Raw genomic sequence first — 22,357 nt, 5'->3', positions numbered from 1 at the left:
TATTTAACATGACTTTCGCACATAATTGGTACCTGAAATTGTGTGCAAATGTTCAATGTAACATCAAAAATTGTATTTTATTCACATTATTATTCACATCTCATCTTCTTATACTAGACAAATCTTACATTTATTAAAGGCAGTTTATGATATGTTAATTCAACAAAGCATTGAAAGTATTCATCACGTTTTACTTTAAATATTGTTTTTTTCATTTCACTTGAAAGTAATTAAGCATGACATATGCCGTGTAATATTGATTATATACGTCACAAAAATTTCAATAATTTCTAGACTACAGTATAATATATTAAAATAAAATTGATTAATAAAAACTAGTTTGATTTACGAAACCTTATTTCAAAGAAAGTGCATGAAAAATTGGCGTTAAGATAATTACGATTTCAATACAAAAGTGGCCAATTGGGAGCAATAATACGATCAATTGCCAATTTTACTTTGCTTGAATATCGTTTACCATAATATGAACTATTAGCTTTGATTTGATACGAGATATTTCAATATTGATATATAAAACATAAATTACGAAAAAAGACTTAAAATTGTATCCCTGATAAATTTCAGTCCTGTCCATTAATTTACATATTATAAATAACATACGACATATACCCAAACCAACCAGGACGGACCCACATGGTTTCACTGAAAGTCGTCGAGCATAAAGTTGTGCATTGTTGTGCGTTAATGGACGTTTAGAAAAAAAGGAAATTTTTCCGATTGTGCTGCAGCAATTGTGCGTGAAATCATTTCACTTTTGTGAGGCGAATTTTTTTAGAGATTGACCGGACATCGTAAATTTACCCGAGCAATTTGGGTGCTGTTTGGTGATATACCATGTACAAATCTTTCCGCGAGTTCGACGACCTGCTGCAATAGAAAATAAATTGCAAATTAGCTTTCGATTCGCATCTGTCGTATCGATCGTATTTTTAATCTCCGAGAAAAATAGTAATAATGGGGGTTAATGCCGGTCAGAAGCATCATATACATCCCGACAACAGAGCCTGTTCACCCACGTCTTTGATTCTTATTTAAAATCTTGTTTTGCGTGTCGATCTTCCATAAGTTGTGACTATAAGTTATGTCTTAATGTTGCCACATTTTTTTATGAAACGTTTATTTTCATATGATAATTATTTAAAAATATACAAATATATACAATATATTATCATGTTAACAAATATTTTATTTGCACAAATAAAATCAAACGTTATTAATTGCAATTTAAGTGAAAGAAAAATCTGCCACTAAATCAAAATCTGCTTTGGTAAATTTCAATATTTTTAGAAAATATATAAACTGGCATTGTAATAAAATACAAACAAATTTGTCGCTTATTGCTGATTGATTAAAAAAATATTGCAGTCTTATTGTTGAATTTGGAGAAAGTGTTTGGAAGTTTGAAAGTTTTTATTTATCATTATTTAATTTTTATATTGTTAATTTATTTTGAGTATTATATAAAAAAAAATCCCAAATGCCTAAAAACTGCAATTTAATTGCAGGTCAATGAGGGAATATAATTGTATTAGGTTCACAAGGATGATCAGACAAATCATTTATTTTTTGTCACCCTTATACATTTAAAAACTAAATGACAACTGTCAATGCATATGGATTTGGCAACACAAAATTACAATCAGCTGTATTTACAAGTCTCGTTAAAGTTGGCATATATGACTGAGAAGGAGAATGTTTCGTACTATAGAATACAAGCTTTGCTGAAAGAAATTATCAAAAAAAAGAATATAAATTACGAAAGAATGTGCACTACTAAAAAAACATCATCTTCAAGCAATCAAGTGAATGTTCTACTTTGCCGAACTTACACAATACATATCAAATGCATCATTAGACACAGCTAAAATAATCTCAGATAAATACAAAGATTTTTGTCAAACTCTAATTTCTCAAATTGCTTTAGAGATCCAGGAATAATATAGACATTGATCTCCTCCCTTTTTCCAATCGTTCATAGATCAAACCACTGCCAAAATATTAGTGATAAAACCATAAAAATACATTTTATGATATTTTCTATGAGCTGAAGTACCTCACTATTAGAGAATTTAGTTTGATTTTAATTAATCATCACAATATTTATCCATAGGATTAGGAAAATCTAGAAAAATCTAATATGTAATGATTGATCGAAATTATAATTATATAATATTTACGAATTCTGATAAAGATCCGAAAACACTAGGATTAAAACTACCACTAGTCTATCTATATTTTATTTACTTATTGGTGGTGGGAAAATTATTATTTTAATGCTGCTTTATCTATTGTATTCTATATTTTTCTTCAGAAAACAACTTAAATTAGAAAATAAAGCTACACATGTAGAAATAATACATTTTACTATATATTTTATTTAGGCAGAGCTTTTTATCATCACTACAATAACAAAAATTAGCAGCATTTTAATAAAAAAATGAATTTAACAATATTTATATTGATTTGGGTTTTTCATCAAAGCTTATAAAAAAACATCTATAATATCTATAAAAAAAGTAAAAACAGCGGCAAATTTTATCATCTAAATCTACAAGTTATCTTATCTTTGTGGCAAAAATATTGTTGTTTATTCAACAATAATTATGTTATTTATATATTAATAAATTTAATTTTAATTTTATTGGGAACTTTGGGCGTTTTAAGAAATCAAATAAGAATCAATGTCGGGCATCGTGTTTCGTACGTTTTATAATATTATTATTACATAGATTTACGATAAATTCGGTTTATATATGTAATTTTTTACTATGTAGATATAAACTTTGTGTTATAACAAGTTGATACACGAATAATCTCATATATGATATTTATAGCATTTTTATTCCTTAATGAAATATCTGCAGAGATAGATATTATTCATGATGAGGCAAAAACAAATTAACTGGCATAACAGTATTTTTAAGATATATTTGCATTTTAATATTGTAAATTGCCATATTTTAAAAAACTTGAAATGCTAAAAAATTTGCTGAATATATTATTTTGCATATTTTTTAATTAATACCAAAAGCACAACTCATATGCAATAAGATGTAAAATAAATATTTAATTTATAACTATTAAATAATATTAAGACACGATAGAAATTTTAAAAACATAAAGGTTCATGTGGGATTCGAACCTAGGTCTTTCAGGTTTTAGTGACCATCTATACTACTGGTAGAACTTCACTATACTTTCATTAAGCACTTGGAATCAATAAATGTCAGACCAGATTTGCATCCAAGTGTAGCTTGTGCCGAATCGATGCAAACAACCCGTCAGAGTTTAAAGACAGGTGGCACTGACTATTTCAAGAGTTCAACTTCATCTTCGAGACGACTTGAAGACTACTACGGCTAAACATAGTGGCAACTAACTACATAGCATATATCTATTATATATAATAATATCCACTTATTGCACAAATTCTATTAACATATTTCAACTGTTCTTAAAAAATAAAATTATAAGCCTATGTAATTAAGTTAAAATAAATGCGTATATATATATATATATATATATATATATATATATATATATATATATATATATATATATATATATATATATATATATATATATATATATATACATATATATATATATATATATATATATATATATATATATATATATATATATATATATATATATATATATATATAACAACTAGCTCATCGATTGAGTCGTATATACAATCAAAACGTGGTAGCGTTATGACATCTGAAGGAGTAGGAATTATTTTTTTAAATTATATCTAAGCCACGTGTCACTTTAAAGGATTTATTTAAAAAAATATTTCTATATAGTAGAAGTGTTTCGAATGGTCATTTGACCTATCTATAACCAATGTATCATTTATAGAATATTATAAAAAACTGTTTTTTCTATACAATTGCAAATTCTATTTTGAGCTGAAAAAACATATACAGATGTCGTCTGTTTTTAGCTGTAAATCAATTCAGTTTTTAAAAAATCATTGATTTAACTTTGGCAGTACATTAATTGATCAAATAAGTTTAAGGAGTATCCATATGAAATTAAAAAAAAAAGCCCTTTTATCTCACTGCTTTAGATATATTGTAAGCAAGAGGAATATAAATGTGATCTACGACATAAAAACAAGTTAAAAGTTGCATCGTTTTTTATTAATGTTTCTTAATTGCTTTATCTATTTTCTTTTTGATTATAAATTGATTGCTTTCAAACAAAGCTACTGGTTTCTACTAAAAAGCGTTTCGAATAGAATTTGTGTTCGGTTTGCAAACATTACACCAAGCCCGGTTAGAAAACATTACACCAAGCCCGCATCCGGACCGGTGTTGTAATCCTTGATAGCGCAACTTTCGATGCACATAATGTGCTTTCATAACAACATGTAAGAAGCATCGGTTTACTATGAAAAACGTATAAATTTTCAATAATGTTGATAAGCGCGAAGTAAAGTATTATGTTTATACAATGCGAGGTGTTATGGTTTGTGGCGCACAAATGCAAAACATTACGTTTGTAGAGAAGGCAATTGAATATTTACCAATGCTGTAACTAATCTTTACAACGAATACTAATAAATACTGTATATTTTATTGGAGGTTAAATAATTAAAATGTAAGCTACTGAACCAGGTATATTTTTATAATTGAGAAACGACAGTTTAAACATACCGAATAAAATCCTTAACTTTAAACGACTGTATCAGATTATTAGTATAATATTTAGATACCATTTGTGCGATAACTAAATAGTACATATTTTAATGTCCTATATTTATGTATTTTACTTAGCTTCTATATATTTATATTATATTTTATAATATTATTTTAGGAACGGACTTTTTTAGTTCTTTTCCCTTTATCTGAATATCTCATTAAACTAATTGCTCATTGTAATACAATATTTTACATATGTGATAAATACATATTGTAGTAATCTAGTTATTATCCTGTCATAAAACAATGATAATAAAAAAAATGGTGATACCTAACAATATTTTGTGCTATTCAGAATTTTTATTAAATATATAATATTTTATTTAAAAAAATTAAACATATTTTTAATTAAAATAGATTACTGCGCAATGAAAAAATGCGTAAAAAATTGTACAACTACGTTCGTAAATTAAAATTTTATATTATTAAATACCGAATTTTATGCATGAAATTTATAGCTCGCCTGTTATCGATAGCACATAGAATACTAACGTCAGTTAAAATTCTGTATTTCATTTATTCATTAATCCAAGACTCGAGACTTTCTGATTTTTTACTGAAAAAGTTGTCTCAAATTATCATAAATGAGAAGTAAGAAGAAATAAGAAACTCATTGGCTCAATAGGAACTATTTTCGAAACTGCTTCCAAAAAATGTATTTGAATAATATGGAAGATTTATTAGAACGACTTTTTTTTATTCAGATAGTTTGAGATCGATTACTGAAATAATAATGAAGAGAATACGATTTCATTAATATGACTTTGACAATCGAAGAACAATTAAACAAACTAATAAACCACAAGAATATTTTTTCGGTTAAAAATAATAAATGTAACTGAGATTTTGAAACCTACCAGAAAACGGAATATAGATCGTCGTTCGTAATTAACCCTTTGAGCGGTATGGCCATGTACGGTGGTAGATATTTCATTGTTATAGGGTACTCCAGGTATTTTTATATTTACTTATATAACTGAGGAAAAAATAAATAAAAAATATTATATTTATATAATTTTTTTTAATAAAATTCACTCGGTTTTTTAGTGTTCATATTACAACTTTTTATAACAATATTAAGAAAGAAGCATAAACCGAATTTTGATCAATAGGAGAACGCAAAAAACAATTATCTCTTCTCAGAAGTCAAAAATCCGTCGCAGTGGGAACGCTCGTAACCGAGCGTTCCCACTGCGACGGCGCCGACACGATTTTATTGCTTTTGACGTGAATTTTTGACTTCTGAGAAGTGATAATTGTTTTTGGGCCCTCCTATTAACCAAAATTCGGTTTAAATATACTCTGCCCAATACTCTCATCTTAGAAGTCCGTAGTAATATCAATGAGAATAGCTATCATGTTTTTTTAAACATAGTTTAATATCAAAGTACAGACAATCCATGAAACAATATCCGAAATGCGACGTTAATCTGTACTTTTTCCGTATTTTGTACTTGATTTTGTTAATTCGTGTAGGCTAGGTTTTGGTTTGAACAGCAAATGGAAGTTTCGCAGCTGTCAAATCGAGTGTCATACATTTGAAAGTAGCATATAATTACACTAGCGCTCACCAGCTAAATTATATTTTTTCATCTAGAAATATATATCTACCGGTGAAAATGTATTTGTACTTCACTAGTGAAAATGTATTTTATACATTTACTGTAAAATTTATAAATTTAATGTAAATTAATAATTTATATATGCTTGCTAGATAAATTATATTTCCACTGATAAAAATCTACCGGTGAAAATGTATTCCGATATGATTTCACTGAAATGAAATGCTCAAAAGAATATTTTTTGAATACATTCGAGTTTATTTTGTATTTTCTTTGAGGGATAGCACAGGAATTTCTGGTTTAGAATCAGCGGAATCTTTGAGCGGTATCGCCGTACATGTACGGTGGTCGATCTTTTACTGTTTTGAGGTACCCCAGATAGTTATATATTTACATATAACTGAAATAATATTATATTTATATAATATTTTTTTAAATTTATTTTATTGGAAATGATTTTTATAGATAATTAAAGAGTACGAAATAAAGGAACATAACAAAATATATTTTGTATTAGTTTTATAAAAAATATTGAAAGCCTCTGAATTGAAATAAAAAAATCCACAATAGCCGAATAATCAAAACGAAATTTAATAATAGAAAAGTGTTAAAATAAATTATTAAAACATACTAATACAAAGAAGTAGTAAAATAAATCAATGTAATATAACTTTGAGATCACTGTTTTTATTTATAATTTACTATAAATTCAATACAAAATAATAATAAATAAATATAGTAAAATTAACTCACTAACAAATTAACAAAAGTGTATAAACCAACCCACTACTCAGAGAGTAAGGCCAACATCAACGGAAAACGAGTAAGAAATATACTATATGATTCGTCACAAATGAAAACATATATTCCCTAGCAACAATTAAACATGTATTCATGTATACAATATGTAAATATGTATTTTACAATTGCTGTTTTGTATATATTATTTAAATTTCGTTTTTTAGTTGTTATAAATAATAAATAAATATATTTTTTCAATAAATTATTATGTATGTTTTTTACAGGCATACATATGTACATACAAATATATATCAAAACAAAATAAGCAAATAAAAGTTTCGACTTCCGAGAGTTTTCAGGACTAGATTTTATAATCGATAAAAATATATCATACACACTTACGTTTACGTGTATCAAACATAGCTAAATTATTAAATTGTATATATGTACATACATATGTTTATACAATTGGTTTCGTATGTAAATAATGAATATATACTTGTGCAATAAATGAGTATTTAACAGTGTTTTGTTATTATTCTTTTGCTATATGATTGCACATGTTTTACTTAAAAAATACGTTTACCATAAACTTGCACAATAATTCGCTTACATATTGTATTTAAATTATATGTCGTTGGTATTTTTTAATATAATTAATACCAAACAATAAAAAATTGTCGGCATAGTATCCAATATCGTAAAAAATACCGATTCTCTAAAATAAAAAATGCAACAAAACAAAATTTGCGAGCATCACAAAAAGATACATTCCTTTCAACACGACTATCGGCCATCTTGGAATGAATCACCAGGACTACCAGTATCAATATAGGAATATTTTTATATTGGTCTACAACAGATTGAATATTGGTACTTTATCTCAGTACAATAACCGGCCATCTTGGAATGAACCACCAGGATTCATACGAACGTATTCTGCGATACTGGTAAAATAGTTTCATTTTACCGTGGTTTTATATCAAAGGTAACAACAAATCATGACATACCTATGGTCCGTGTCGATTCCGACATGTCACACAGGCTTCACGGTCGTCAAACTGCACTAATCACACCGGCTATGAAAAACTAAAACTCCTGGTGGTAGAATGGTAGATTTTGCGTCGGAGTAACAGACAACACCTGGGGTTTTGTTCACAAAGTTCACATTGTCGGAGTCATTGACACGGCACTATGCTTGTCGGCGGTTTGTTGAGTGAGACTGCAAGAGGTGAGACCTCAGAGTTTGCGGACCGACCCGTTGAACGGCGCCACGCCGAAAGATCACTTCACCTGCACAAAGTGTCGCCGTCTCACCGCAGTGCGAACGAGAGAGCGAGATAGCCGATTTACAGGTATACCAGAGGTAGGCTGCCGCGGCTGTGCGGGCTGTTCTCAAACTGTGTGGTTCAAATAAAATAGTAAAATATAAATACCAGCAACAAACTATATATTATTGTTCACAGATTTCATGCTTACAGATTTTCGTGTTCAGGAGCTCCAAGCTTCTTATTTTCTTCAGCATATTTTTGCTTTTGAAGACTAAATACAGTGGTGGATTAAGCACATGTGAGGCCGCAAGCGTCACACAATTTTGGAGGTACACTTATGTGAAAAAAATTGTCTCTATTTGTAATTTCTTCTAATCACAAATAACTCGTTATTATTTTTGAATGCGTTTATGCACTAATTATTTTTTTAACAAAAGAATAACGAATTCAATAAAAATAATAATATATGAAATATAAAAATTTAGAATAAAGAGGAACTTTTCTCGTTTTAAATTTAGAAAATTTATCGATAATACATTCATGATTTAACGTTTGAACAGCGTCATTTTTGATAAACATTATCCATAAATTATTGACTTACCGAACTCCGTAAATAATTTTTAACTCTTTTTAATAAAGAAGACCGTTCACTACTTGCATTGTAAATGTGTATAGCTGCCCCCCCCCCCCCTCCCAAATGACGTCCCTGTTTTTTTTCTAAACGTACCATATTAAAATTATAAATATAGTAAGATTAAAATAATATAATAAATACACTTAAAATATTTATTAATAAATAATTATATAATGATATGCTATATGTATTATTTATTGACTTACTTTTTTTGATTAAAGTTGCATGAATTCATTAAAAAATATTTTTTAATTTCTATGCAATTATTCTTAGTTGATTTTGGTAAATCATTAAAGGTTTTAAATGCAATATTTACAGAAAATACTTATTCAAACCAAATGTTAGGCAATAGGAGGGCACAAAAACAATTATTATCACTTCTCAGAAGTAAATAATTCACGTCAAAAGCAATAAAATAAAATGCAAAGAAAATTTTTCAAATATTTGTAGAAAAATATTTTATTTATATTATTTATCTACTGTTAATTTCATGCACTATAGAATTTAGTATGTATGTATATACATATAACAGTGTAAAAATGCACGCATTCATATGGTTAACGTGCCTTGTGTATTATGAGAAAAAAACATTTTGAGAACTAGTGGAAAACCGCCTGCTACAAAAAATACGTTCGTCATGGAAATAAAAAAAGTTAAAACATTTATTTACAGTTCACAATACACCGGCATCGTCTCTTTCGCACAATGATTCATCTCTTTCGAACATACAGTGACCACGAATTGCCACAAATATAGGGACACGTAATTATTATCGGCAGTTCGTAACCAATAAAATATATCCCAAACATATAAATTCACAGAATATAATTTCGATCATTTTCGGCTGAATTATATTGTATAAACCGAAACCTAGGATAAATCAAAACTTTTTTACGATGCTTAGAAAGTCAATAAGATATTGAGATATAAATACATAGTACTATATTTTAATCTGATAATGCGAAAACTTAATTTATAACAACTGCACATCATAGCGATTATTCTGCATCAACAACTGCAGATTCTTGGACTATCCTCCATAACTCTAGAAGTACAAACGTAGATGTTACCGTAAGAAATACTTCTAAATTTAATGCTGACATATGCTTTTTGAAAAGCAAGTCAATACCCAAAAAGAAATACATATCTTATGGATGGATATCTTACATATTTGCTAGATAATTAATAAGGTATTTTTTTATTTTGAAGTTAAATATAATATGTACATACATAATATATTAATCACCTACTTCTCATGAACGTTATAAAGTGTAAAACGTGTATGCACCAATTCCCCCGTGGACGTATATATACGCGCGTTTGAAAAAAAATAGCCCATCGGTTTTAAATTTAATGTGATCTTACGTCACATTATATTTTATTTTCCTTTAAAACCAATATATAATAACCATATTTTGTATAGGAAATACATTGAACATATGACTTTTAGCTTTCTGCATCGACGGACTTCGACATAAATATTATATCAATTTTAGTTTAAATTTGCTCTCTAAACAATCCACGATTATAATTGACATGTTTAATACAATCGTGTTTTTAGTACGTCTCTTTTTTTAAATATTTTACCTTTATTATTTGATGTATTATTATTCTGAAAAATATTTTGATTAAGAAAGTATTTTATTAAGGGGATAGAATTATTTTATATTTGTTACGCACTTAGAGAAAAATCAGTGTCATTCTCTAATAATATACAATACATACATTTATTTAACATATTTTATAATATTTTCTTAAGTCTTGTTTTTTCTAATGTTATAATGGTCACCCTGTTAAATTCTTCCAGTGCTGCTCTGTTCGCCCGAGCATGTCAGTCGGGCCTGTTGCTCTTTTGCCTTTGTCGTGTTTCGAGCGGTTTTCTGTAGCTCGGATGTAGATACATTTTCGCAATTTTCCCACTGTAACGTGGGACAATAATTGCAGTTACCCATCGAACATTTACTTTCTGTGCGAGCTTTAGATTGAAAAGTGAGTGAAAATGATAGGCAGCGATTACACGCTCGAGCTTTGCAACATATTCCACTCCGGACAGGTAAACAATTTTGTTTAGTATTCAAAAATAATAAATAGGTTTCGTACTTATACACGCGTTGATATCGGCAATACAATAAATATGTTTTTATGTAATAAACATACAAATATATCTTTATATCAAATAATAAACACATAATTATATATATTTAATTAGGTTGAGCCAGGAAGTTGCACTCAACGCTTTACAGGAAGCATCAAAACCGGAGTCATACTCAAAGATGTATCTCTCACCGTTCACAACGGAGAAGTCGTTGCAGTACTCGGCTCTAAAGGTATCAAAAGCAACGCATTATTAAAAAAAATATAATACAATAATATATATATTTTTATAGGAAGCGGTAAAAGAGCTCTACTTGACGTGATAGCCAGAAGGGTTTCTTCAAGAGGGCAAGTTTTACTCAACGGTTCTCCGTTGAGTTTGTCTCAATTCCGTAACTCTTGTGGCTATGTACAACATTCGTGCGATTTCATCCCCGGATTGACTGTACAACAGACTTTGAGTTACACAGCTGTTAAAGTATGTTAAAATATAACTATAGATTAAGCTTGCGATTATTATATGATTTATTAATAATTTATAGCTAACTGGATATTTGAAGTCGTCAAAAGTTAAGCAAGTTTTGGCAGATCTTGCTCTATCACAGGTTTAGTTATAATAATAATATGTTTCTATTATTCTTGTTGTATAATTAATATCATATTCTTTTTAGGTTGCTAATAAATGCGTCGAAAACTTATCTAAAAGTGAATATAGAAGATTAATGATCGGAGTTCAATTAATAAGAGATCCAGGTGAATAACATTAAACAGAAAAATTATGCCACATACATAGATTTATCATTGTTTGAATTCTGGCACTAGTTTTTCCCTTTTATTTTTGAGATATCTTCGTTATATATTTTTAAAGCTTATTTTCAACACCATTATACTCAAAAATATAAAGATAAATTATTAATTAATTTATAGAACTAATGTTTATATTACAGTGAATGTGTATTACCAGTGAAGTTTCATTTTCACTGGGGTTTCAGTGAAATCATATTCGAATACATTTCCACTGGTAGATAATAAATTATAAAATATATTTAGCGCCTATCAAGGCGCTAGTTAAATTATGTACTGCTAAACTGTTATTGAAATTCAATTTTACAGTTTTTCATAAATTAACAGTAGCAAATAAGTGTATCAATACTTCATTATAATATATATCAAATTAAAGAGCCTAATTTTTATTTTTATCGGCAAACTGATTTTTAAAATATTATAAATTAGCTATAAAATCATATTTTATTTCACTTTATGATACTTGTATATTTTAACACAATATTAATATAAATACAAACTAGATAGGTTTTGAGAAAGAATTATTTATACAAAATGACATAAATAGAACCTTGTTCAACTTTGTCGAAATTCTATTCTAATTAAAACTGTTTTCTCTCCTCAAATTATTTTTCCAATCTATTTTTTTAATTATACTATTAATTTATTTAATATGTATCTCAAAGTCAATCATAAAACTGAAATTAAAAAATTGTTTTTAACATTCATTTCAAACAATAAAAGGGACAATATCAAAAACAAGATATTGTAAAGAAAAAATATATATAATTATCTTATCTCTGAGATAAAAGAAGTGCAAGATTACTTATATTTTAAAATAAAACTGTAGGAAGACTGTATATATGTACCTTTAATAATATTATGATATTTCATAGTTATTCTTCTGCTCGATGAACCAACTTGGGATTTAGATCCGTTGAATACATATCTCGTTGTTTCTATATTATCAAACGCAGCTAAGAAGTACAGTTGTGCTATTATATTGACGATGGAGAAGCCACGATCAGGTACGTTAAATATCAAATTTTGAAACATAATTCATGAAAATAACAATTTTTTATGATTATAGATGTATTTCCATTTTTGGATCGAGTGGTTTATCTATGTCTCGGCGACGTGGTATATGCAGGTCCGACTAGAACATTGTTGGATTATTTCGGAAGCATCGGTTTTCCTTGTCCACAGTTAGAGAATCCCCTGATGTATTATTGTATGTATTTAATAATATTTTGTATTATTAGTATCAGTAAAATTAATTATTCCTCATCCTTTCAGTGTGCTTATCAACCGTTGATAGACGATCTCGAGAAAGATTCATTGAATCTAACCATCAGATTGCCGCTTTGGTGGAAAAGTTTAAAATGGAAGGTCATGCTTTGATACAAAGCACAGGAAATGAGCAACATAGGATAATAAATCCGAATAAAATGCAATATTCTTATGGCAAACCCGGTGAATTCAAAGTTATGTGGTTGCTTTATATGTATGTCGAAAAATATCTTAAATTTTTGCTATAAATATTAAATTTATATTATAATCATGAATATTTCAGGAGAATGTTAGCGTCGATATTTAACTTTAGTAAATCAGGAATGAGACAATTGTTCTTAAGATTGTTTATGGTTCCCATATATTTTCTTATCCTGTGGCTGTTTTATAACGATCTAAAGGTATTAAAAAGTAAAAACTATTAAATAAGAAATCAAATCTAAGATCTTTATTTTTATCTTTTAAGGATTATCAAAGAACGTTCATCACAAGGAGTGGATTGATTTTTAATTGTATGGTCGGTGTTTATTTTATAAGTATCGTCAATACAATACTCACTTGTAAGTAAAACTCATTTTTAAAACGAAAAGGTGTATATTATAATCATAAATATATTTATAGACGCACCATATCGAACGCGATACTATCAAGAAGCTCAAGAAGGACTTTATAGTGGTGCAACTCTATTATTCTCATGTAATTTAGTATCGCTACCTTTTTCTTTAATATCAATAATTGGAGCGACTGCTATAATATATCCGTAAGTTATATATTACATAAATATATGTATAACTATTATATATAAATACATAATTATAATTTATTTTAGTTTACTCGGTGATATAACAGATATCGTCGATTATCTATATTTCGCATTAGCACTGTGGTCTTGCTACATTTTTGCCGAACAGCAAACAATGGCGATTTTAATGTTGATCAAATGTCCTTTATTAGCAGCTACGATAAGTGCCACTATAACGTGTTCTTATATAATGTTAGCTAGTGGAATTTTAAGGTTTGATCTCATATAATAAATTAGTAAATGTCCAACATTTTATTATGTACAAATATTTTTTTATAGATCGTATAACGGATTAGAAGACTGGCTCTATTATCTGACTTATGCCACTCAAACTAGATATGCTTCTTCGTTTTTGAATAGAAAGATCTTCACTCAAGAAACATTCACCGGATTATGGTACAGTAGGACGCAAAACTGCACTTTTCCGAGCAATCTAATACAGACATCGACGAACTTGCAAGAGACCACAAATTTGAACTGTCTGTTCAGAAATGGAAGGTCTTATCTGATGGAGAGATTCGGTCACAAATATCAATCTCCTGAATCGTACTTGAACGGCGAATTCAATTTGGAGTTCAACCTCGGATTGTCGTTTGCATTCGCCGTCGGCAGCATTGTTGTAAATAAACTATTTTATCTGATGCCTCTGCCGTCATTCCTTAAGTCTAAGTTTAGAGAATAAAACACAGTATTACATAAATTAAGACCTAGTTTATTTACGTCAGTTCTTTTTATTTTTTTGACCTTACAAAAATATCTAGACAAACACAATAAATATTGTTCACTAATGTTAAATCAAAAATAAACGTAATTCACCACTAAAATTGAAGTTTATTTTTAAATACACATATAAGGTAATATTAAATGACGCACTTTAAAAAATAAAAATTATATTATATTAGAACCCATAGCTAACATACATTTATATTGGATGAAATCGAAAAAAAATCATACAAAAAGGAACATAGCACAGGGATATGATAAAGCTCGAGAATATTCCCAGAAAAGGTAATGCTTAAAAGAATTTGGAGAATTCTTTTATAATTATTTATAAAACATTTTATATTGTTTAAATTATTATTTTTATTCACCATTTATGGTAGAATATGTAGATCACTAAAAATATTTTATGAAACCGAATTTATAATTTTTTACACATTGTTAATAAAAAAAAGATTAGGACACAAATATGGTTTTTAATAGTTCACCAATGAAACTTACTTCTTATAACGAGCGACATTTGTGTACATTGGTACACAAATGTATCAGGTCTCACTGTGTTTTTAGTGTGCCAGCAAGAAATCTGTGACACTCATAGAAGCGTTTATTAATTATTTTGTGGAATATGTTCTTCTTTATTGCACATATTCCAGAACCAGTTGTTAACGCATAGACTTAAATAAACGGAAAATTCCAGGACGGGAACTATACATACTGATATTAAAAGAAAATTCTCGAGAGTATTTTACAACACTAGCAGTGTATCATATCATGATATTAATGCTTTTACGATCCTTTGTCTAACACATAGAATAAAAAAACACAATAATCAAGATGAGGATTGTCATATAACATACTATTGCAATTATGACTTATTTCTATGGTAAAAATACATTGTTTATGGCAAGACCATAAGTAAAGTAAACTTAATATTGAACTGATTTAAATGAAAATGTTATCTTATTTATTTGACAGTAACTGATAATACAAATGCTCACAGTGCTCCTAATGATTTAAATATAAATGTAATATACTTAAAAACAAGATATTGCTATGGGTCTCACACTATCAAATGATTGAATTATTGTATTTAACCTTAACGATCCGGAATGCTTTACAAAATATTCCAATTAGAGGGGTAAGAAGTGCAAATGACTGATTCCGTCTGTTCGCCATCTTCTATTATTTGCACAGTTGTATCTAAAATTATTAATAATTAGTACAAAGTTATTTTGTGAAATTAAGTAAATGAACAATGTCTTACTTTTGTATTTATCGACCGGGATTTCTGTATATGTAACTTCACATTGTTTTTCTTTTGCACCCTTAAAGCATATATACATATACGTATAATGATAATTTTAAAGAAATGTATTAGTAACAATTTTTCTTAACTTACAGTTAGTGTTATTTCACGATACTTTTGTAAATATAGTTTTAGTGGTTCTACGTAGTTGTCGAAACCGAGAGTGGTCATAGCGAATAGAATATCTTCGCCGTTTATTGTTTTCCGCTTTTCAAAATGGCAACGATCGCTCGCTTCGCTGGTGATGAATGAAATAAACTCAGATACGCATTCTTGTATTATTTCACGAGCATCTTTAGCAATCTAAAAATCATAGAAATATATTGATATTCATATAAAAATTGGATAACATTTTAATGATATAAAATACCTTTCCGTTTTCTGGAATTGCTCTTTTCATAATTTTAGCAATGTTTGCAATTGGTAGGAATCTGTCTTGTTCTCTCAGAGGAGTGTTTTTGTATTGATCAGTGCCAGAATCGTCGGTATTATCGCCTTGTTCTTTAAATTAAATCAAATTAATATCTAAATAACATGTAAATACTAAAAAAATATAATATAAATCTCACCCAACACTTCATCATTGCTCATTAAATATTGTTCGGCAGATAGGAATCCGTCTCCACTTTCGCTGTTCTCCATATTTTGACTGTCAAAATGCATAAACAATAATAAGGTGACCAGATTTTGAAAATATCAATGGACAATAAAAAAGGACTTTAATACTAGAAAATATCATTGATTTATTAAATATAGCTACAAACAATATTATCACAAAATTATACTGATCTAGTTATTACTTATTCGGCGATATTTAAAAGTAAGATTTGCACAATGTATTCAATACCTTCATAGTATTGACATTTTGCGAACAAAGGCAAAACGAGTATAAAACAATAGTGTGAGCAAAAACTTACCTCGGTTAAATAACAGTGACTACCTTAATTAAAATGAACACAGTAATCGATCTGTGTTATTATTTGTTATAGATTTGCTTTGAATATATTATTAAAACCAGCACGAATTAACTTGACACCTCCAAACAAACGCCACACATGACAGAGCATTAACCCAGGCCTTAGCACAAATAAAAATGACCATATCCAAAAATATATTGTTTGTAAAACAAACCCCAAAATAAATATAATTTATTGAATAGATAAAATTATATAATTTTAACTTTTAGATATGCAGTAATCAGGCACAAGCGGTAAGATACTTTCCCTCTCGATATTTATATTCGATGTATAAATACCTATGTATTTTTCAGTGAACTCCAAATACATTTTTACCAGTAGATATATATTTCTACTAGCGAAAATGCAGTTTTAATTTAAAGGCACGAATTATTTGAACCCCACATGTGAATAATAGGCATGTGGAGTAATATAGTTTAGCGATAGGATAGTGACGAGTGGCAATTAGACACAGATTGAGCCGCTGCAATAATATTTTATTGCAATATTAAGTTCTTTATATAGTAGTTTAGGGGTGGTGGTGGTGACGGGTGGCAATGAGACACAGATTGAGCCGCTGCAGTAGTATGTTTATTTGACGGTTAACGGTGTTTACATGGTTAGAATGGGGCGGACGCGCGACGGCACGCGTCCGAACCCTTACAAGCTTGCCGGAAGAGAGAGAGAGCCGTCACAACACCGCTACTTCTGCGCCGACCAGTTTTGGCCATAACAAATCTATATTGGCCCCCATAGTAGAATAGTCAAGAGAGAAAACCGTCACGCGAGTGTCGCCAAGTTTTAGCAATAACAAAATTTATATTCAAATATAAATAGGCCCCAACAGAACTTTCATTAGGTCAAGTCCAAAATACAAACAAAGCCAACTCATCTCTCAGAGGGAAATTAGCGGAAGAAGAAACACAGACAGGCGTCGCATCTGGTATATTGCTTCATAGTTTGTCTGAACTTCGACATTACACGTCACTTTAAAAATTATATCTTGATCGTTATTACTACGGATTATTGATATGAGAGTATTAGTCAAAGTTATATTTAAACTGAATTTTAGGCAATAGGAGGGCGCAAAAGCAATTCTCACTTCTTAGAAATCAAAAATCTACGTCAGAAGCAATAAAATCGTGTTGGCACCGTTGCAGTTGTAATGTTCGGTACCGATCGCTTCCATTGCAACGGCGCTGACACTATTTTATTGCTTTTGACGTGAATTTTTGACTTCTGAGAAAGGATAATTGTTTATTTTTTGTTCTCTCCTATTGGTTAAAATTCGGTTTAGATATGCTTCATTCGATTCTAACTTATTGTAATACATATTATTGTTACAAAAAGTCTGAATATGAACGCTAGATAACCGAGCGTTTCCACTGCAACGGCGATAACGCGATTTTATTGCTTTTGACGTAAATTTTTGCATCTGAGAAGGGATAATTGTTTTTTGCGCACTTCTATTAGTCAAAATTTGGTTTAAATATATTTTGTTTGATTATCACTTATTGTAAGTCATAATATTGCTATAAGAAGTTAATATGAACGTTAGATATCCAAGCGTTTCCACTGCGACGGCGACAGCACGATTTTATTGCTTTTGACGTGGATTTTTGCTTTTTGAGAAGGGATAATTGGTTTTTGCGCTTTTCTATTCAACATAATTCGGTTTGATAGGTTTCACTCGATTCTAACTTATGTCGTAATATTGTTATACAAAGTTTTTGTATGAGCACTAGATATCCGAGCGTTTTCACTGCGACGGCACATTTTATTGCTTTTGACATGGATTCTAAACAAGGACCCACTTGAATTTGGCCAGAAAATTTATTAAACACCAACTATGAATATTAATATATTAGCCACTGCAGAAGATTTTATCACTGAATAATAATTACATAATATGTGATAATCAATGGAAATTGAAAAACATTAGGGACAATGATACATATTTACAAGTCTATTTTTAAGGTTTTCATTGACTCACCCTTATATACAGAACACCCTTCTGAATCTTTCAAGGCTAAGCTAACAAAACATAAACTATTGCATTCATAATTAAGCACCCTTCTGTAATGGGTTTTTTCCAGCTCATACCATAAAATACGTATTATTTTAAGACGGATTGAAACATTATTAGTACACTCGGTTGTAACTATTGCTAACATTCTGTTATACGTAACGCTCCCCATTACCACAGCAATCATGTTACTCTTCAATCAATAAATTGACCTTCAACATAATCAACTGCGGTTCCAGTATCGCACAAGAAGACTAACAAAATAAAACTAAATGTATATCTTAGAATAAAAAATCTTTATAATTCATCACAAAGCTAATTAAACATATTGAAAATAATATGAGTTATAACTCTGTATTATTATTTTATAGATATTCAAGTACAAAATGTAACTTAGCCAAGATTTTATCCATAAGATTAAAAATATAATCAGACAACGATAGATAATTGTAATAAATTTTTCTAAATAAGCAACAAAAAAACAGAATCGTGATCATGAATAGTATCTTTTAACTTCTCCAAGTAGAGCAACGTAAGTAGTCTCATCGATGATAACGAATCTTTTCGCTCTTCTGCTGAAGTAATAAATATCACCAGTGTAAATATCAAACCAGAGAGCATGAATATGGAGATTATGAGATTCTAAACGTTTCTTCAGAAAGCCATATGAAGCCACGTTCTGCATTTGCTGAAGTGTGTTTACCTGATGTAGTTAAAAATATTATGTAGCGCAACTTTGTTTTTAAAATATTTCATTATAAAATTTACCTGAGACAGTTTATCTTCGATTGCAAATTGATCTTCAGGATCTATATATGCAACAAACTTTCTCATATCAGTTTCAGCCGAGAACACGATAGGAGTTTTAAAATCTCCATTCATTTTTAAGAACTTATCTAAACTTTGGTGGGCGTGCGTACAAAGCCAAGACTTTAGCGGTGATAATCTGCGATTTTCCTGTGCAAATGATAATTCTTAATATAATGATGATTATTCATTGATATAAATATTTTTATACGTACTGTAGATGCAGCTTCTTTATCTCTAAGTTGGTATAGGAGGTTCATGGCTTTACAGTCGGTATGACCGCATATTATAATATGCCTGATATCATTCACGATGCATCCTAACTCTAATGCTGCAGGCTCACAACTGGTTTGCTCTTCCCGAAAGTATTGAGAATGAGGAATTAAATTTCCAGCATTACGTACTGCAAAAATATTGGTTTATTAATATTATTTGTAAGAAATCATTATATATTTTATTTATATATAAGTTAGTTTTATCGGCACAGTGTTTTAAATAATATACGCACCCACAAACATATCGCCAACACATGTTTCAGTAAAACGGGTCGGTATCATTCTACTGTCCATGCAAGTGAAAAATACCGCTTTAGGCTGTAATTTAATTCAAACACTACAATCTACAAACACAAATAATTATAAAACACGTTGCATGCATTTTATATATAATATTAAATAAATAAAATTAATAACAAACATACTATATTTCTAACACGTGTATTTATAATGAACTGATTATGAAACAAATAATATATATAGTATATAATTTCAATATATATTTTACATTAAACAACTTTATGAATAGTGTACACCAATTTACCTCTAATAACCATGATTTTGAACTAATGAATGATATTACTGAACTACATTATTAATCCTCCCCCCCCCCCTGTTTAAAAATACAATTATCTAAAACACATATAATTAAAAAATATATAAAAAACAACATTTTTGAATTAATAGTAATAAGTATTATCTACACACTTATTGCGATTTAATAATACAAATAATAATATCACGTTTTGTTATAAAATTTTGATGCTAAAATAAGCATGTGTTATGGCCAAAAATAGCTGAAATCTTAAATGTCAGTTGCATAAACAGCTTTAAAATGGATGAAAATATATCTAACCTGAGGATTATTTTTGACTTGCTGGAATTGTTTAACCATAACGTCCCGGTCTATGTAGCGATATCTCATGATTCCACGGATAATGCGATCCATGACGGGAAACCGCGAACTCGCCACTCATGTAAACAAAAACGTCATGTTCAAACACGTTCACCCCTACTTACTACATTTAACACATTAATCACCGAAGCAATAAAAAAATATCTTATCAACCAAAGCTGCTTTTAAGCTATATCAAAGCTCATAAATTATGCAATTGACATTATCGTTTATTGATTAAAAATAAATATTTGTTTAATATATTAGTATATGCATCAGTGCCAATCGGTGAAATAATTTCCCTCTCGATCGCTCGCGTGCTAAGTAACTAGAGTGAATGAGAGATAGAGGCATGCAGTGCATGCCTCTAGATCTCTTTCACTCTAGTTACTAACACGCGAGCGATTGAGAGGGAAAGTATTTCATCGACCGGCACTGATATGCATCTATTACTTTATATTTTATATTAATACTGAATAAAATTATATATAAACGCATTTATCTAATTGTAATTGCTACAAAATGGACGTACTAATATCTAAATATTATTTTTAAACGAGAGGGAGAGAGAGAGATAGGAATACAGAATAAAATTACGTACACAAAACACCATATAATAAAAATCTTAATTTAAAAAATATCATTTAGCAGGTCTGATGTGAAGAGGTGAAAAAAGTTCTTCAAAATAATTAGTTGGCCTTGCCTCTGTGTATATTTGTATCTGATTTAGGAGCAAAAATGTCATTCGAATTAAATTTTACCTAGATATTTAACATTTTTTAAAAACTTTACGGACACTTTTTAGTGACCAAAAAAGTGTTATGGTCATATGTCAGGTATATTCAAAATATTTATCCCAAACCAAGAACTTTTTCGTAAATTAGTAAAGGTACCCAATTCACTATATTTCCCGCTCTCCTTCAAATTGTCATATATTGCTAGAAAACGGTTAAATGTGTATAACAAAGAACGTGTTTACTGAATTTTTATATAAAAGGAAAATATCATTAATATTATTCGTGGCAACATTTTTAATATGTTTTTGCCATAAATGTGTTTTAAAATTTGGTTCTGTAGGTTCATGTGGATTTTTTATAATAAAAAAATAATCGGAGAAGACTTCTGTGTTTTGACCAAAAGCTTACCAAAAAAATAGCTTAGCTTTATAAATGCAAAATCTCACAGAAAAATAATATTTGAAAATATGTTTCACTGATATTAAAAAAATTAAACAGATTTTCGTATATATAAGTTAATTATGGAACACCTTGGATAATTAATGACAAAAAATAAATTAAAAAGTCAGTTGTGGGTGCCTATTTATTTATTTATTATGACCAAAACTAGGTGGCATTCCGGTAACACGTAATGGCTGCAGAGGGGAGCACATTCTTTGGCGTACCGTGACGGGAGTTTGACGACCGGTGGCGCCTCATCTCACTCGCACCGTCTTAACATATAA

At 29.1% G+C, this 22,357-nt stretch overlaps 4 protein-coding genes across 8 annotated transcripts in view; 1 reads left to right on the top strand and 3 right to left on the bottom strand.

Annotated features, from left to right (window-relative positions):
• LOC148230669 (ATP-binding cassette sub-family G member 8) overlaps positions 1-8,335 on the bottom strand; it is a 41,256-nt gene extending 32,921 nt beyond the window's left edge. For both annotated transcript variants that reach the window (XM_088195659.1, XM_088195660.1), the window contains exon 1: positions 8,047-8,335. The gene's annotated coding sequence lies outside the window, so the exon portion shown is untranslated. The remainder of the gene's footprint in view (positions 1-8,046) is intronic.
• A 2,439-nt stretch (positions 8,336-10,774) lies between these two features.
• On the top strand, positions 10,775-14,734 carry LOC148230668 (ATP-binding cassette sub-family G member 5). Its single transcript, XM_088195661.1, has 13 exons — positions 10,775-10,994; positions 11,151-11,268; positions 11,329-11,513; positions 11,578-11,640; positions 11,707-11,788; positions 12,715-12,846; positions 12,909-13,049; positions 13,115-13,322; positions 13,392-13,509; positions 13,575-13,668; positions 13,730-13,868; positions 13,938-14,123; positions 14,190-14,734. The coding sequence occupies exons 1-13, from the start codon at positions 10,941-10,943 to the stop codon at positions 14,590-14,592; spliced, it is 1,923 nt and encodes a 640-aa protein (XP_088051787.1). The 5' UTR covers positions 10,775-10,940; the 3' UTR covers positions 14,593-14,734.
• Positions 14,602-16,996, bottom strand: Nf-YB (nuclear factor Y-box B). Of its 2 annotated transcripts, none has more exons than XM_088195665.1 (6): positions 16,854-16,996; positions 16,506-16,585; positions 16,307-16,437; positions 16,030-16,239; positions 15,895-15,955; positions 14,602-15,830 (listed from the first exon to the last, which is right to left on the bottom strand). In XM_088195665.1, the coding sequence occupies exons 2-6, from the start codon at positions 16,576-16,578 to the stop codon at positions 15,745-15,747; spliced, it is 561 nt and encodes a 186-aa protein (XP_088051791.1). In that variant the 5' UTR covers positions 16,579-16,585; positions 16,854-16,996; the 3' UTR covers positions 14,602-15,744. The 2 variants fall into 2 exon arrangements, with proteins under 2 accessions (XP_088051791.1, XP_088051792.1); XM_088195666.1 differs by having other exon boundaries at positions 16,877-16,996.
• A 2,199-nt stretch (positions 16,997-19,195) lies between these two features.
• CAHbeta (carbonic anhydrase beta) lies at positions 19,196-21,175 on the bottom strand. 3 transcript variants are annotated; one of them, XM_088195662.1, is made up of 5 exons: positions 20,857-21,175; positions 20,234-20,318; positions 19,941-20,128; positions 19,687-19,875; positions 19,196-19,621 (listed from the first exon to the last, which is right to left on the bottom strand). In XM_088195662.1, exons 1-5 carry the CDS (start codon positions 20,947-20,949, stop codon positions 19,412-19,414), a joined length of 765 nt encoding a protein of 254 aa, XP_088051788.1. In that variant the 5' UTR covers positions 20,950-21,175; the 3' UTR covers positions 19,196-19,411. The 3 variants fall into 3 exon arrangements, with proteins under 3 accessions (XP_088051788.1, XP_088051789.1, XP_088051790.1); XM_088195663.1 differs by having other exon boundaries at positions 20,234-20,344; positions 20,857-21,035; XM_088195664.1 differs by lacking the exon at positions 20,234-20,318 and having other exon boundaries at positions 20,857-21,035.
• Between the last annotated feature and the right edge of the window lie 1,182 nt (positions 21,176-22,357).

Source organism: Plectrocnemia conspersa, unplaced genomic scaffold (genome assembly GCF_051122295.1).
Source record: "Plectrocnemia conspersa isolate PC_06_02 unplaced genomic scaffold, ASM5112229v1 ptg000010l, whole genome shotgun sequence".
NCBI classification, from domain to species: Eukaryota; Metazoa; Arthropoda; class Insecta; order Trichoptera; family Polycentropodidae; genus Plectrocnemia; species Plectrocnemia conspersa.
This window is presented reverse-complemented; position numbering and strand designations above follow the sequence as displayed.